The sequence below is a fragment of the Pyrus communis genome, chromosome 8 (assembly GCF_963583255.1).
Source record: "Pyrus communis chromosome 8, drPyrComm1.1, whole genome shotgun sequence".
In the NCBI taxonomy this organism is placed as follows: domain Eukaryota; kingdom Viridiplantae; phylum Streptophyta; class Magnoliopsida; order Rosales; family Rosaceae; genus Pyrus; species Pyrus communis.
Genome location: NC_084810.1, coordinates 4,761,014 through 4,773,684, shown reverse-complemented (window position 1 = coordinate 4,773,684; position 12,671 = coordinate 4,761,014). Strand labels below are relative to the sequence as shown.

The 12,671-nt window shown below is 36.0% G+C and overlaps 2 protein-coding genes across 3 annotated transcripts; one reads left to right on the top strand and one right to left on the bottom strand.

Annotated features, from left to right (window-relative positions):
* Positions 1–344: 344 nt before the first annotated feature.
* LOC137741797 (squamosa promoter-binding protein 1-like) lies at positions 345–2,460 on the top strand. Its single transcript, XM_068481517.1, has 2 exons — positions 345–783; positions 1,944–2,460. The coding sequence occupies exons 1-2, from the start codon at positions 425–427 to the stop codon at positions 2,152–2,154; spliced, it is 570 nt and encodes a 189-aa protein (XP_068337618.1). The 5' UTR covers positions 345–424; the 3' UTR covers positions 2,155–2,460.
* A 1,481-nt stretch (positions 2,461–3,941) lies between these two features.
* LOC137741796 (probable protein phosphatase 2C 39) lies at positions 3,942–6,467 on the bottom strand. 2 transcript variants are annotated; one of them, XM_068481514.1, is made up of 6 exons: positions 6,292–6,467; positions 6,138–6,193; positions 5,235–5,480; positions 4,803–5,079; positions 4,388–4,542; positions 3,942–4,286 (listed from the first exon to the last, which is right to left on the bottom strand). In XM_068481514.1, exons 1-6 carry the CDS (start codon positions 6,434–6,436, stop codon positions 4,149–4,151), a joined length of 1,017 nt encoding a protein of 338 aa, XP_068337615.1. In that variant the 5' UTR covers positions 6,437–6,467; the 3' UTR covers positions 3,942–4,148. The 2 variants fall into 2 exon arrangements, with proteins under 2 accessions (XP_068337615.1, XP_068337616.1); XM_068481515.1 differs by having other exon boundaries at positions 6,282–6,428.
* Positions 6,468–12,671: the final 6,204 nt, after the last annotated feature.

Sequence of the window (12,671 nt, the reverse complement as noted above, 5' to 3'; positions counted from 1 at the left end):
TTTGAACGGATGATCATTTTTGAGATACATGACAAACATTGATTTGCCGGATGAGACCATTGAGACTACGAATAGGTTGCAAGAGATAGTCTCTCGTTCTGATCAACATTAACTGTTCTTATATTTCACACACTGATACAAATTAAGCTCAGAAGCTTTCAAATCCTAATTTTTAAGTGCTCTTTTGTTATATATTCACTGGTTCATTCAAAATTCTGCCACCTTATACGGTATCGACACGTGCAGAACACAAAAGAACGGAGCTTGTGTTTGTGGTCCTCTTCCACTTTTTCACCTATTAATTCCTTACACTTTATCCACCTTGATAACTCCACCCAGTTTCCCCCCTTCTTAATAATGCTCAACCATTCTCCATTTCCACCAAAACCTCATTGTAAATTCTGATACGTAGACTTCCTTAACAATGGAGGGCAAAAACTTTGAAGGAAGGCAAACATGGAAAGAGAAATCGAAGAAAGATGTTGAGGAAGTAGAGGATGACTACTCGGACGAAGAAGACACCAGTGGCGGTGGTGGAGGGTTGATGCTGAGATTTGAAGAAAATGAGAGGCAGAAGAAAGCTGCTGCAGCTGGAAGAAGAGGATCTGGTGGTGGAGGTGGAGGTGGGGTTTCACAGCCATCTTGTCAAGCGGAAAGGTGCGGGGCTGATTTGGTTGATGCAAAGAGGTACCATCGCCGGCATAAGGTTTGTGAGTTTCATTCGAAGGCAGCTGTTGTGATTGTTTCCGGGACTCGACAGCGGTTTTGTCAGCAATGCAGCAGGTCTAATTGCATCCCATTTTTCCTGTTCTTTTTCCTTTCTTTCACTTGCTTCCTTGCATTTTTCTGCTTCTGTATGATTTAGGACTTGTTAGCAGAATGGTGATCTCTGCTTAATTTTTATGGAATAAAATTTCGGTTTTATACCCTCAGAAAGCAAAAACTCCATCCATATAATTAGGGTTTTGACTAACTCTGGGGAATTAAACTCGAAAAAATATATTCCTTTAACACTAACACATATAATTAAGGATTTATATTCCACTTCAGATCATGAGGACCCTTAGAAACATGGGGTTTACAGCTATGTAACAAATTTTTGAAGCAGATTATTCCTTGATTTTTGTTTATTCCTGAAAGCATCTTTCCATGGAGTCAAATAGATCAGACTTAACCATGTAAGCTGGAATATTAAATAACTTTTACTTGACTGGTATTGTTAAGTGTGTCAACACGTTAATTAATTTAGTCAAATGCAGCAACGGTTCATGCCGAATCATGCTAGGTATATAACTGGTACAAGCTTTTCTTAATTTCTTAAATTTGGAGATGAGGTAAATTATTAAGGTGCAGAATATTAATGAATATCTGCTTAATTAGCATAACGTGTGAGCCAGTCACTGAACATTTTCATTCCTTTGCTTGTCCATTAGTTAATCAACCCACACTAGCTGAACTTGCTAGGGCCAATGCTATTACCTCTGAACTTCAATTGCAGAATTTTTGGAGACCCTTAATTAATCTACGTAAGTGATTTCTAGATACCTCTTTTCTCTTCTTGCATTCTAACCTTTAGATTGAATAAATTAAAGGAGAATCAAGAGGCAATGTGCCAAAGAAAAAAAGTCGGTGTGCTAAAATCATTTCTCGGTTGGTTTGGTATTGCTGTGCTTTGAAAAAAAAAAACTGTTTATGTTGTGCTGTGAGAATAAACTCATTTTTGCTGTTTCACGTTTTCAGATTTTTTTCATCCAAAACTGTGAAAATAATCTGTTTTTAAGTATTTACCAAACACATTTTTTAGCTCAGCTTTTTTTGATACCCACTTTTTATAAAAACACCTCAATATCAAACCAATACTTAATATAATCCTCCATAACGTAGTACTCTTACATACCACCATGTTTTAGAACTTTTCATTATTATGGGGCTGCACTGCACAGGTTCCATGAGCTAATCGAATTTGATGAAGCAAAGAGAAGCTGTCGCCGGCGTCTGGCAGGACACAATGAGCGACGCCGCAAGAGCTCAGGCGAACCTTATGGAGAAAGCTCGAGCCGGAGAGGGGTTGGTCACCAATACAACGAAAGTCAGACTAGATATCAGATCACGCCCCCAGGAAACTCTTCCTCCAAGCGTTGCCAGATCAGATAAGGCCATGCATCGATAAGGCCATGCATCTTGTGATCTGCTCTCTACATGCTCCCTCTCTTCTGTCATCCATGGCTTTATAGAACCTCTAAGTATGATTGTTCTAGTTAAGCTATTTATTTGTCTACCTAGCTACCTACAACCTTATGTTGGTGCGCTTTGCCATTACATATGTAAGCTTCTAAAGCTATGGTGTATGGTTATGTAGTTTCGACTTGTGTTAAACTAATGCTTAACACTATTCTGGATGTTTCAATAAGACAATTGGGAATGTTTATGTAGGAAGCACCTATGATATTGACAATACAAAAACGCATGTGCTCATAACTACTTATTATAAGCACAACAAAATCTCTACTGAAAGATCAAGTGTTTTTTGGAAAAGCACTTGAGAAGCACTATTGACAAACACCTCAAAAAAATTTAATAGGACAAGTATAATTTGTTCGATGAATATCAAACAGGTACTAGACTATGTGTGATGGAATGTTTTTATAGGAAGCACTTATGCCTACAAAGTCACAATACATAATTAAGCGCATGTGCTCATAAGTGCATATCCTTGAACCACTTTATTATAAGCACAACAAAACCTTCACTGAATGGCCAAGTGCTTTATGAAAAAGTATTTTTGAAAAAATAATTTTTCAAGCAGCGCCTCAAAAATGTTATTAGTGCATCTAGTTATTTTTGTCAAACGCCTCCAAAAACGATTTTTAGGCATGTAAACAGTGTCCAACAAGTTGACAAATCAAAAGTTAGACCAATTAAGGCAATTATTCACCCCTAGTTTTCTGTTGAACATGATTGAACAAAAAATAATGAATTAAAATGGACAACATGGCTTTCACCATGAATGAAGGTTTTGACAATAAGATGCTGAAAACGACTGCATATTATGGATAATACGACCAACTGCAATATGCTTTTGCTGGTCATATATTACTAGGACTAATTATGACGCCTTATCTCAGATATTTTCCATACCAATCGGCAACCTAGCTTTCTGACGTTCATATATTTTCCCATCTTGTTAAGGGTCATCTTCCTTAGCTGTCTTTTTGTCTGCAAATATAAGCCTTTAGCTTTTCTTTTGTTTGTGATAGCCATCCATATTATCTTTGTCACCATGTCAAATATTTTCTTCATGATATTTTTGAAAACTTCGACGGAGTGATAAGTCTTCAATCTTCAAATTGAAAGTAGGAAAAGCTGCCAAAATATGACATTTTCACAAGGGTAGTGTTTTTCACACCTATTTTTATCTCCCACACCCCTTTGATAATTTTTGTCAATTGATCTTCTTTAATTCATTCTATCCGACGACCGGAGATTGAGAAAGGGTGTGTAAGAGATAAAAATATGAATGTAGATAGCACTACCCTTTAACAAAGCAGAGTGTAACTATCGCACTCTTCTTTTCACCTTATGCACACCGCTCTTTAATTTTGTCCATTGATTCACCTCTAGTAATTCAATCTAATAGTAGATAAATCATAATAGAATGCAAACCATCTATTGATAAGCACGTCCACTTATAAATTAGAGATCTTTAATCCGATTTTCACGTGTAACAAGTTCGATACTAATTTATTTTGACTGTCTATTATGTGACCTCCAACCTTTCTTGTAAATATCTCGCTGCAAAACAAAGAAAAAAGTAGAGACAATGAAAGGCACTAATTAATGGACACTAAAAACATGTTTTATTTCCTGTTCATTGCCCCATAAGTGAAAAAGTTGCATTTTGATTGAAGATTTGTAAAAGATTCTGTCTGCAAACAGTCAAATTCAGAAAGTGTCGACCACGTTTGCCAAGACCCTTGTTCTAGCATTATATGAAATCCTCAACGACAACAATGTTCAAAGAGTATCAACATGGAAGGGGTACAAGAAATTGAAGCACACTTGAATGCCGTAGGTGTTTATCAATACAACATACCTAATAAATCTTTTAAGAGAAAAAGGTAAATTACATGACAACGAGAAATATGCATTCACCGAAATCTTACGACTATACAGGAAATATCATCGGAGCTCCTCCTCTTGACGGCCTCTTCAGTAAGGTGCTTTGCTGCTGCCCGCGCATCCTTTATTTGTATGATAGAATCCACAACTTCTTGGTTCGTCATCACCTGACATCAAATTGCATAAACAAATTTCAAGTCCAATTCTTTGCCATTTAATTACAATGGCAGTAAGTAGATATAGTTGCATAATTTCAACATAAGCCAACCTTCCATAGTCCGTCGCTTGCCAAGACAACGAACTCTGTGGTATCATCTACTAAATCCACCATCACATAAGGTTCAGAACTGAGATGTTTCTTCAAGCTCTTGTCACCAAATGCTCTTGCTACCGCCAACTGCCCATCAACCCGTGGGACGTCCCCTGAATTCATCAGAATCATAAATTTAATACTACGATAAAAAAAAGATTGATGCGATGAGAATGACGAGAACTGGAGAACTATAAATTGATAAGGCTTTACGATCAATCGCTGCTCATAAATCACAAAGCAAAGCTAGTATACTGAATGAGTGAACAACAAATCCCGTCAAACTCAAACAATTTAAATGGTACTCAAAAACAGAATATATTTTTCGTGTCGTTTCTAAACACATTAGTTTGTATTATCAGAAACTTCTCACCTGGAAAGTTTGATACGAAACCACCTCTGTTCTCGATATCTTCTCTTTCTGTGCTAGGCTCGTGATCAACGGATAATTGTTTAGCTACACCATTCTTGCAGACAATAGCTCGAGAATCCCCAACATTGGCTACCACCAGCTTCTGGCAGTCAATTAAAATGGCCGTAACTGCTGTTGAACCTCCCTTGCCCAAATCAACTGCCTTCTCCAGAATGTTAGCATCTGTTACACGATAGGCTCTTTCGACCGCCTTCTGGGGTTCTGTCCAGAAATCAGGCTGAGGAGAGGAGAAAACAAGGACCAAAAGTATAAGGACGTTGAAATTTGATATGTAACAACGTTTGAGTGCAAGAGCTTCTATCAAACAACAACAACAAAATCAAAGCACATAAAAAACCTAACATAATACCAAACAAGTACGTAATACATTACCTCTTTCAAAATATTCTTAAAGAGATTAGATTGCAAGTACTCAGGAATTTCATGGCTCAAATGGCCATCAAATATTGCAAATAGTCCAAGCTCGTGGTCATCGATGTTCTTAAATTGCGCAACAACATAGTCTTCCATAGGATGATGCGCTTTTCCCTTTACCAAATGGAATCCATGTGTTATATGATGCGACATCTTGCTCTTTCCTTTTCCAGAGTCAGGATCTGATGAACCTAAAACTTTCTCCTGCAACAAAACAAGAAAACTCCCATTTAGATTCTCCACCGGAAAATTAGACAAACGATATCAGGGAATTCATTTCTAACATGCAACCAGCAACACTATGCTGACAAGAAATCTCCTTAAATAATCATCTTACCCATAAAGCATCAAAAGATTATCTAAATTAGCTTTGACTAGTCCAACAGGGAGAGAAAATTCTCCTATTTCTTCATCGATTTTTTATTTCACTAAAAGCTTCTGCTGCATTTTAATCTTCCCACCCATAAACCCCAACTAGTAAAAGGAAAAAAGGAAGAATGGTTTAATAAAAAAGAAAAAAAAGAAAAGGGTTTTCCTCTGCCACCATCCATAAACCCTGAGGGATATCAAGGAGGAACAGTAGAGTTACAGATCTAAAATTGCAATTCTGAATAAATAACACAAACAACTACAATTTAGAGACATGGGTTTTTGTTAATAACACACATAACACAAGGATCTGCAACAATTTCTCTATATGGTGTGGATGGAAATTAAATTTGCAGATCAGGAAGATATTAAGAACAAGCCAGAAAAGTCAACTGATGAACAGAGGAGTGAGGCAATTGAAAAACGGATTGAAACACATTAAAGCAGATACATGGAGGAGTAGAGATACTGTTATATGTAGCAAAAACATACCTTCATCTTAAGAAGGATTTCTCTGCCGGTCATGGCTGTCCTGATGTGAAGTTTATCTGTTTAAAAAAAAAAAAAAAAATTTGAAAAATGAAAATTTGGAATTGGAAACACAGTGGCCAAGAAAAAGAGGAAGAGAGACAAAACCCAGAGTCACCGAGACGATGAGAGAGAGAGCGGGGAGAGAGACAGAGAGAGGGAAGTGAGAAGAGTTGAGGATGAGGATGAGGGATGCGTTGACACGCCCTCTGGTCTCTGTTTTCCAGCCTTTCTCTTCCAATTCTATGCCGCGTTCCTTGCATTAATCAAAGACGCGTTCGCGCCGCGACTTGTCTTTTTTGTAATTGTAATTCTTTTTAACTTTCAAAACAAGGATATTTCTACTCCAAAGTCCAAACAAAACGGAAAGAAAGAGCGTTTGAACTCGAAACTCAGTACGTTAAAAAAAAAAAAATTAACCATCGTCAGATCAATTAGTGATTCAATTTATTAAAATCTGCATGTCACTTAATTTTACAGTTTAATAGTATTTCTCTTTACTTGTAAATGAAAGATTTTAAATTTAAATCTCGTAGATGAAATTCAATACCAATTTATTCTCTAACCGAATATATTTTTGTATTTGACAAAAAAAAAAAAAAAGGAGATTTTAATCTTATTTAATGCTAAGTTTATCTCAAGGTGTATGTCAATTGGATACATTGCATGCAATTGCGTAGTATAATGGTCAAAAAAAAATATGTAATAAGGGTAACATCAGGAGCGCTTAGGCGTTAACTAGTAACTTAATACAATTAACCTTTTTATCTAAGTTCACTTCCACAATATCCTTCATAATTTGAGTCGATCACTTTTTAAGTTATCATGAAAGATTGATGTAGCAAAAAGTCATTTGAACGGAATGACATTTAGCCCTCTAATGCTGACGTTATAAATCAAAGAACATATATAGTGTTGTCCGTAAATAATGAAAAGTTCATAATATGACTAAAGAGCTAACAACTTCTGATTTGAGTGAATTTTCACTAAATCTACGAATTATGACCTAAAATGAAAATTTTAGATTACGACAACTATTGTAAAGCAGTCTAAACAAATGGTTAGCGGGGTTGTATCAAAATTTTATTGCATGCCATCAAATGTCTTAATAGATAAAGTGTTAGATTTTTAACCAAATATCGCACATTCAAAACTTTCTTCTTTTAAATTATTGCAATGGTGTAGAATCTTTTCCCCTCACTTTTACAAATAATAAAAAAATAGAAATAAGAACGTAGGTGGGAGCAGGCGAAACAAGCAACAAGGACGCGTAAGTGGGTCGCGTGCATGGATGACACGCGCACGTTAGGGTTAAATGGTATTTCACATATTTTAATAGGGTCAATATTGAGTTTTGAGTTTTATAATTGTTAGTCAGCATTGAATTTTATTTTTTTTTAATTACATCAATATTTTTACATTAAGAGGAGATGGAATTCGGTTAAATCACATAACGAACAACCTAATTTGGTATCGAATTCGTCATCCACGAATTTCGAACCTAAGATCTCCTACTTCCGTAATACTGAGAGGCCAGCATTGGATTTAATTGTACACTATTGACTTCCTTTAATCACACATATGAAGAACAAACGCATACCAAATATTATTTTAATCTCAGGGATGAAAATGAGGCCCAAGGCTTGAGGTCCGAATTCTAGTTTGGGCTCAACATCTTGGACTTGAGTCCAAGTCCCCCTTGGCCCATGTTCAAGGTCTCAATAGGCCCAATAAGATAGGGTTCTCATCCACAATCAAATCCCGAACTTCAAGTAGGATTTATTCAGTCCAAACTCAGTTTTATAGTCTTGCGAAAATTCTATGGCTTTTTTTAGTATTCTGTATTCTGAAATTTTTAACGTCGGTTAAAAATCTTATAGATATTAAGATTTATGTTACTTGAAACTTGAATTATATAGATTTTGGTAAATATAGTAGCTCACTCGTACATAAGTAAAACATTCGTTTTTTTTATTCAGTTTTTCATTTTTTCAGTTTTTCGAACCTACCGCCACATTAAGCATATGAATGGTTGGGACTTGGGAGTGAGAGTCAGCCATGAACCTTTGAACCTTTGAACCTTTAGACTTTGAATTCAATTCATATCCCCAACAGGCCCTAGCATTGTACATGGGCCACACTATAGTCCAATGTATTGACACAGAACCTCCCCTAGGCACCCCTGCATAAACATCCATCAAATAAAGTCCAAGCCATTGAATTTTGCTTAAAAACATCGCGTCCAAAGTCCATACTATGGCTCCAATTAGTTAGGTCATCAAGCATATATATACATACATATATATATATATATGCTTTAGCTTGCACTCCTCTATCTGTTTCGTGGTAAATTGTCTACTAAGAGAACATTTTTTTTTTTCACACAAACATATATATACTTGTATATAGAGGTGGCAAATCAATTCATTGGATTGTTAAATGATACACAAACTTTTCGTCTGCCTAAACATTCTTATTTAATCTTGTATATAGAGGTGGCAAATCAACTCATTGGGTTATTAAATAAATACCACTAGCTTATAATCCAGCTCAACTAATTTTAGATGTGTAGTTTCTTTCATCCCTACTCTTTGAAGGAAGTTGAGGTTCCACCATAAAATCAATTGGTAGTATGGAAAGCAACTCAATTACTTATAAGTACATACGAGGTCCCTCCTTTCTCCGATGTGGGATTGATACTATTAACACGTCCCCTCACGTGTAGTGAAACTTTTAAGCTTAGTGCGTGAATGACACAAATTGGAACGTGGAGCACATATGGCCATTGAGCTTCACAAACCGAACAACTTACTCTGATACCATAGAAGAAGTATATTAGCCAACCTCTTTTAAAATTCTTGATTTCGCTCTACCTATCATAACTATACTTGTATACATGTTTATGTTTGTGTGCAACTATGCTTGCATGTATAGACATACACAAGAACAAGTATTTTATCACTTTGAAACAAACCAAACCTTCGATTTATCATAATCCTAACTCATTTTTTCATGCTTTCTCGTTACTTCGGCTAACTCAATCAACCTTGTGTCAACAAAGGCAAAATTACTCAGCAAGGAAGACCACGGACCTACCACACAACATAATTAGAGTATCATCCAAGGAAGTGTATAACTTAATCGACATTGTTTTGTGTTTGTGTGTTGTGTGAGTGTGGTGGGTGGAAAGAGGACTGACTAAATCTGGCTGACCTGCGGTCCCCAATAGCATGATCAGCTGAAATGGACCCATGGGGTCTCCACAGGAAACCCTAATAGGAGACCACAGAATTTTCCAAGAACCACTTGTCTCCATGTTTTGCGAGTAATCAAAGTGTTTGATCAAATATTATAAAAACTTGCGCTCCCTTTGTGAGAGGAAGGGTACTTTGCTTCCACAACAGAAAGGAAGCTTCAAGCCATTGTGTTGCTGATTCCATCATTGCTTGGTTTTGTAACAGCTCAGACAACCCAATATGCTTGTTATTATGTCTCCTGATCACAACTCTCACTTTCTGCTTTCAGATGTGGAAGGAGTATTTTTGGGGGGCTGCACCAAATTTTTACAAAAACAAAAACAAAAGCTAGTGGACAAAAGATTAAAGGGATCCACTGGATTATGAATAAACAAACAAGGGTTTGAGAGTATTTATTTCTGTATTTCAAAGATTTTATATGATCTTATGCCAAAATACAAGATCATCAAAGGATTTCAATCCACACACCTCTTGATTAAATATATAAACAAGTTACTTCTCAGCTTTCCATTTGTCATTACGTTTTAACTTGTTTAAATCTTAATTTGTATGTAAATAATAGTGTTACATGTATCACATTTGCTTATCACAAATTATAGATAATGAAAACCATATGAATTCCACTTGCTAGTGAATGAATATAATATGAAAAATCATTTTTGTAAACCTATTTTCTCTTTCTGCACTCTTCTTGTTATTTTTATCTCTCGATTCTCTTTTGATTTATTCAGTCCAACTGTTAAAAAGAAGATATAAGTGCAAAAACATTTATGTGTATTCGATACATCATGTCAATGTAGTAATTTAGGTTACCATGCTCATATACAAGGACATGATAGCCATTTATGAATTGATTTATGCTTGGATTGCAATTTATCATAGTTAGACTACCAATGTTTTGGTCACTTGGACTAAATGTGGGGCATTCTACAATGTGAGTTTTGTTTGACTGAAAAGTGTTAAGCCTCACAACATTTATGATTTCCTTTGGAGTATCCCACACTATGAGAGTGAGTGTTATGGCAACCCCACCCTAGTATTGAATTTAACATTTTGAGTTGGCAAGTAGGATTTCATGATTCACATCACCACAAGTCTATCCATCCCACTCAATAGAGGGTTAAGATCACTCCATGTGTCTCACCCATATCAAAAGAAATCCCAAATTCCCTCACTTGTTTCCCTACCCCTCCATTAAAACCCCTCTTATAAATATACATACCTATACCCCATGCAAATACACCAGCCTCCCCCTCAAAAAAACCAACCATCCATGGAAAATCGAATAAAAAATAGCTCCTCCGGCGACACATTCTCCTTCCCTAGCACTCCGGTCCATGACCAAGACTCCGACTTCGAGTTTGGGTGCATCACCCCGGACTCAGCCTCCTGCACCGATCCCTGCAAAGACTCCCCCGCAGACCATTTGTTCCTCAATGGGAGGCTCTTGCCACATGCCTTCCCATTTCAACCTATTAGCAACGGCTTTATGGTTGTCGATAATAGTTCTCGCAGAACAAGCCGGACAAGCAGCATTAGCAGCAAGGACTCTCTCATGTCGTCGAGAAGCAATAGCACCAACAGTAGGAGTAGCAGTTGTAGCAGCAGTGCTAGGACAAGCTCAAGTGATAACTCTGAGAGAAAGTTGTATCACTCCAAATTATCATCCGATAGACACAAAGGCAACAAACCTAATAACAATATTTCAAGTCATCAAGTTTATGGGAATTCTCAGAGGTGGCAATTCATAACGGCCGTGCCCGTGCCAGCTTCGTTAAGCCGTGATAATTCTCGGAAGAAAGTGATCAAAGTGGATCAGCTTGAAAGGAAAGAGAAATCCGTTAAAGCGAAGAAAAAAAGGCAGGTGAAGACGGTGGTGTCCCGGCGGAGATTCTTATTTGGCCGGAGGTTTTTCCGGTGGCTTGTTTCGACTTGCAAAAAGTGTCACGCAATGGAGCCATCCAAGAAAAGTACTAATGATAATGTAATTAATCTGGAAATTAGCTAAAGTGAATTGTGAAGTTACATTAATTGATGATTTTTATATGTTAATTTACTGAGTTTTGTAATTTTTTTAAGATCAATGTGAGGTCAGGATTTTGAAGTTTGTTTACATATATATATATATATATATATATATATATATATATATATATATATGTCAGGTTTTGAAAGAATAGAATTGGCTTTAGCTTTAGCTTTGGCTTTTGATTGCTTTGAACTTTGAAGAAAAGCAAAAGGTAATTATATATGCTGGGAACGTAAACTAGAAAAAGAAAACTTGGCGCTTGTTCATAATGATTCTTCACAATATGCGTTTAATAACATTGCAGAGCAAACGTTAATCTTAAGTTGAAGTCGTTATCCTAATCAGATATATCTAAAAGCAAAGGCTTCAACAACTCAAGTTTGAGCTCTTTCATTCCATAGTTGTAAGAGGTCATAATCTTATTTCTTTTGACATTGTAGATAGTCGTTGTCATTGTCTGAAATGTAACGCAATTTGGGTAAACTTGTTAACTCTTGGTCTTGTGATTGTGTTGTTTTTTCTTTATTTCCGACTTGAATTAGTATTTGTTCAATTATAAAGACACGACTAAAATTTTAAGTTAGCAAAGTTAATTATAGCCTAGTATTGAATGTATCCAAATCAAACGTCAAATCACGTAATCTACGTTTAAAAATATATTTTCCCTAGCATTTTCTACTACATCTGACTTTTTTTTTTAGGATTGATGATGAATAAGCTTCAACTGGCTTTGCTAACTTGAATTTTAGTTGTTACGTTAGATCATTGGCTACAAATTTATCAGAAATTTCTAACACATGATTGTAGTTAGCTTATCAAATGAATTAAATTTGATTGAACATACAAGTTAAATCAAATAATTATTATAACTTTTTATATAGGAGGAATTGAATTATGGACTATTCTAATCATAACTCGTTACTCTTCTCTCATCACTTGTTCGAAATCCTTCTAAAGTTTAAATTATGGGATTTGTTGCTAAAATAGTCCATAAGATTGGTATAACTCCTTACTTTGGTCTCTGACATTGAAAATCAATAGAAGTGGTCCCTGAGTTTGTCTACCGTAAGTCTTTTGGTCATTTCATAAAAAATCTATCATTATCCTCGTTAAATTGTCATGTGAATGACCACGTGACCACCATTTTAAGTGTGTTTTTTGTCAAACAAACCCCTCCACTTAACGAGGATAGTAACAGATTTTTCACGTAAT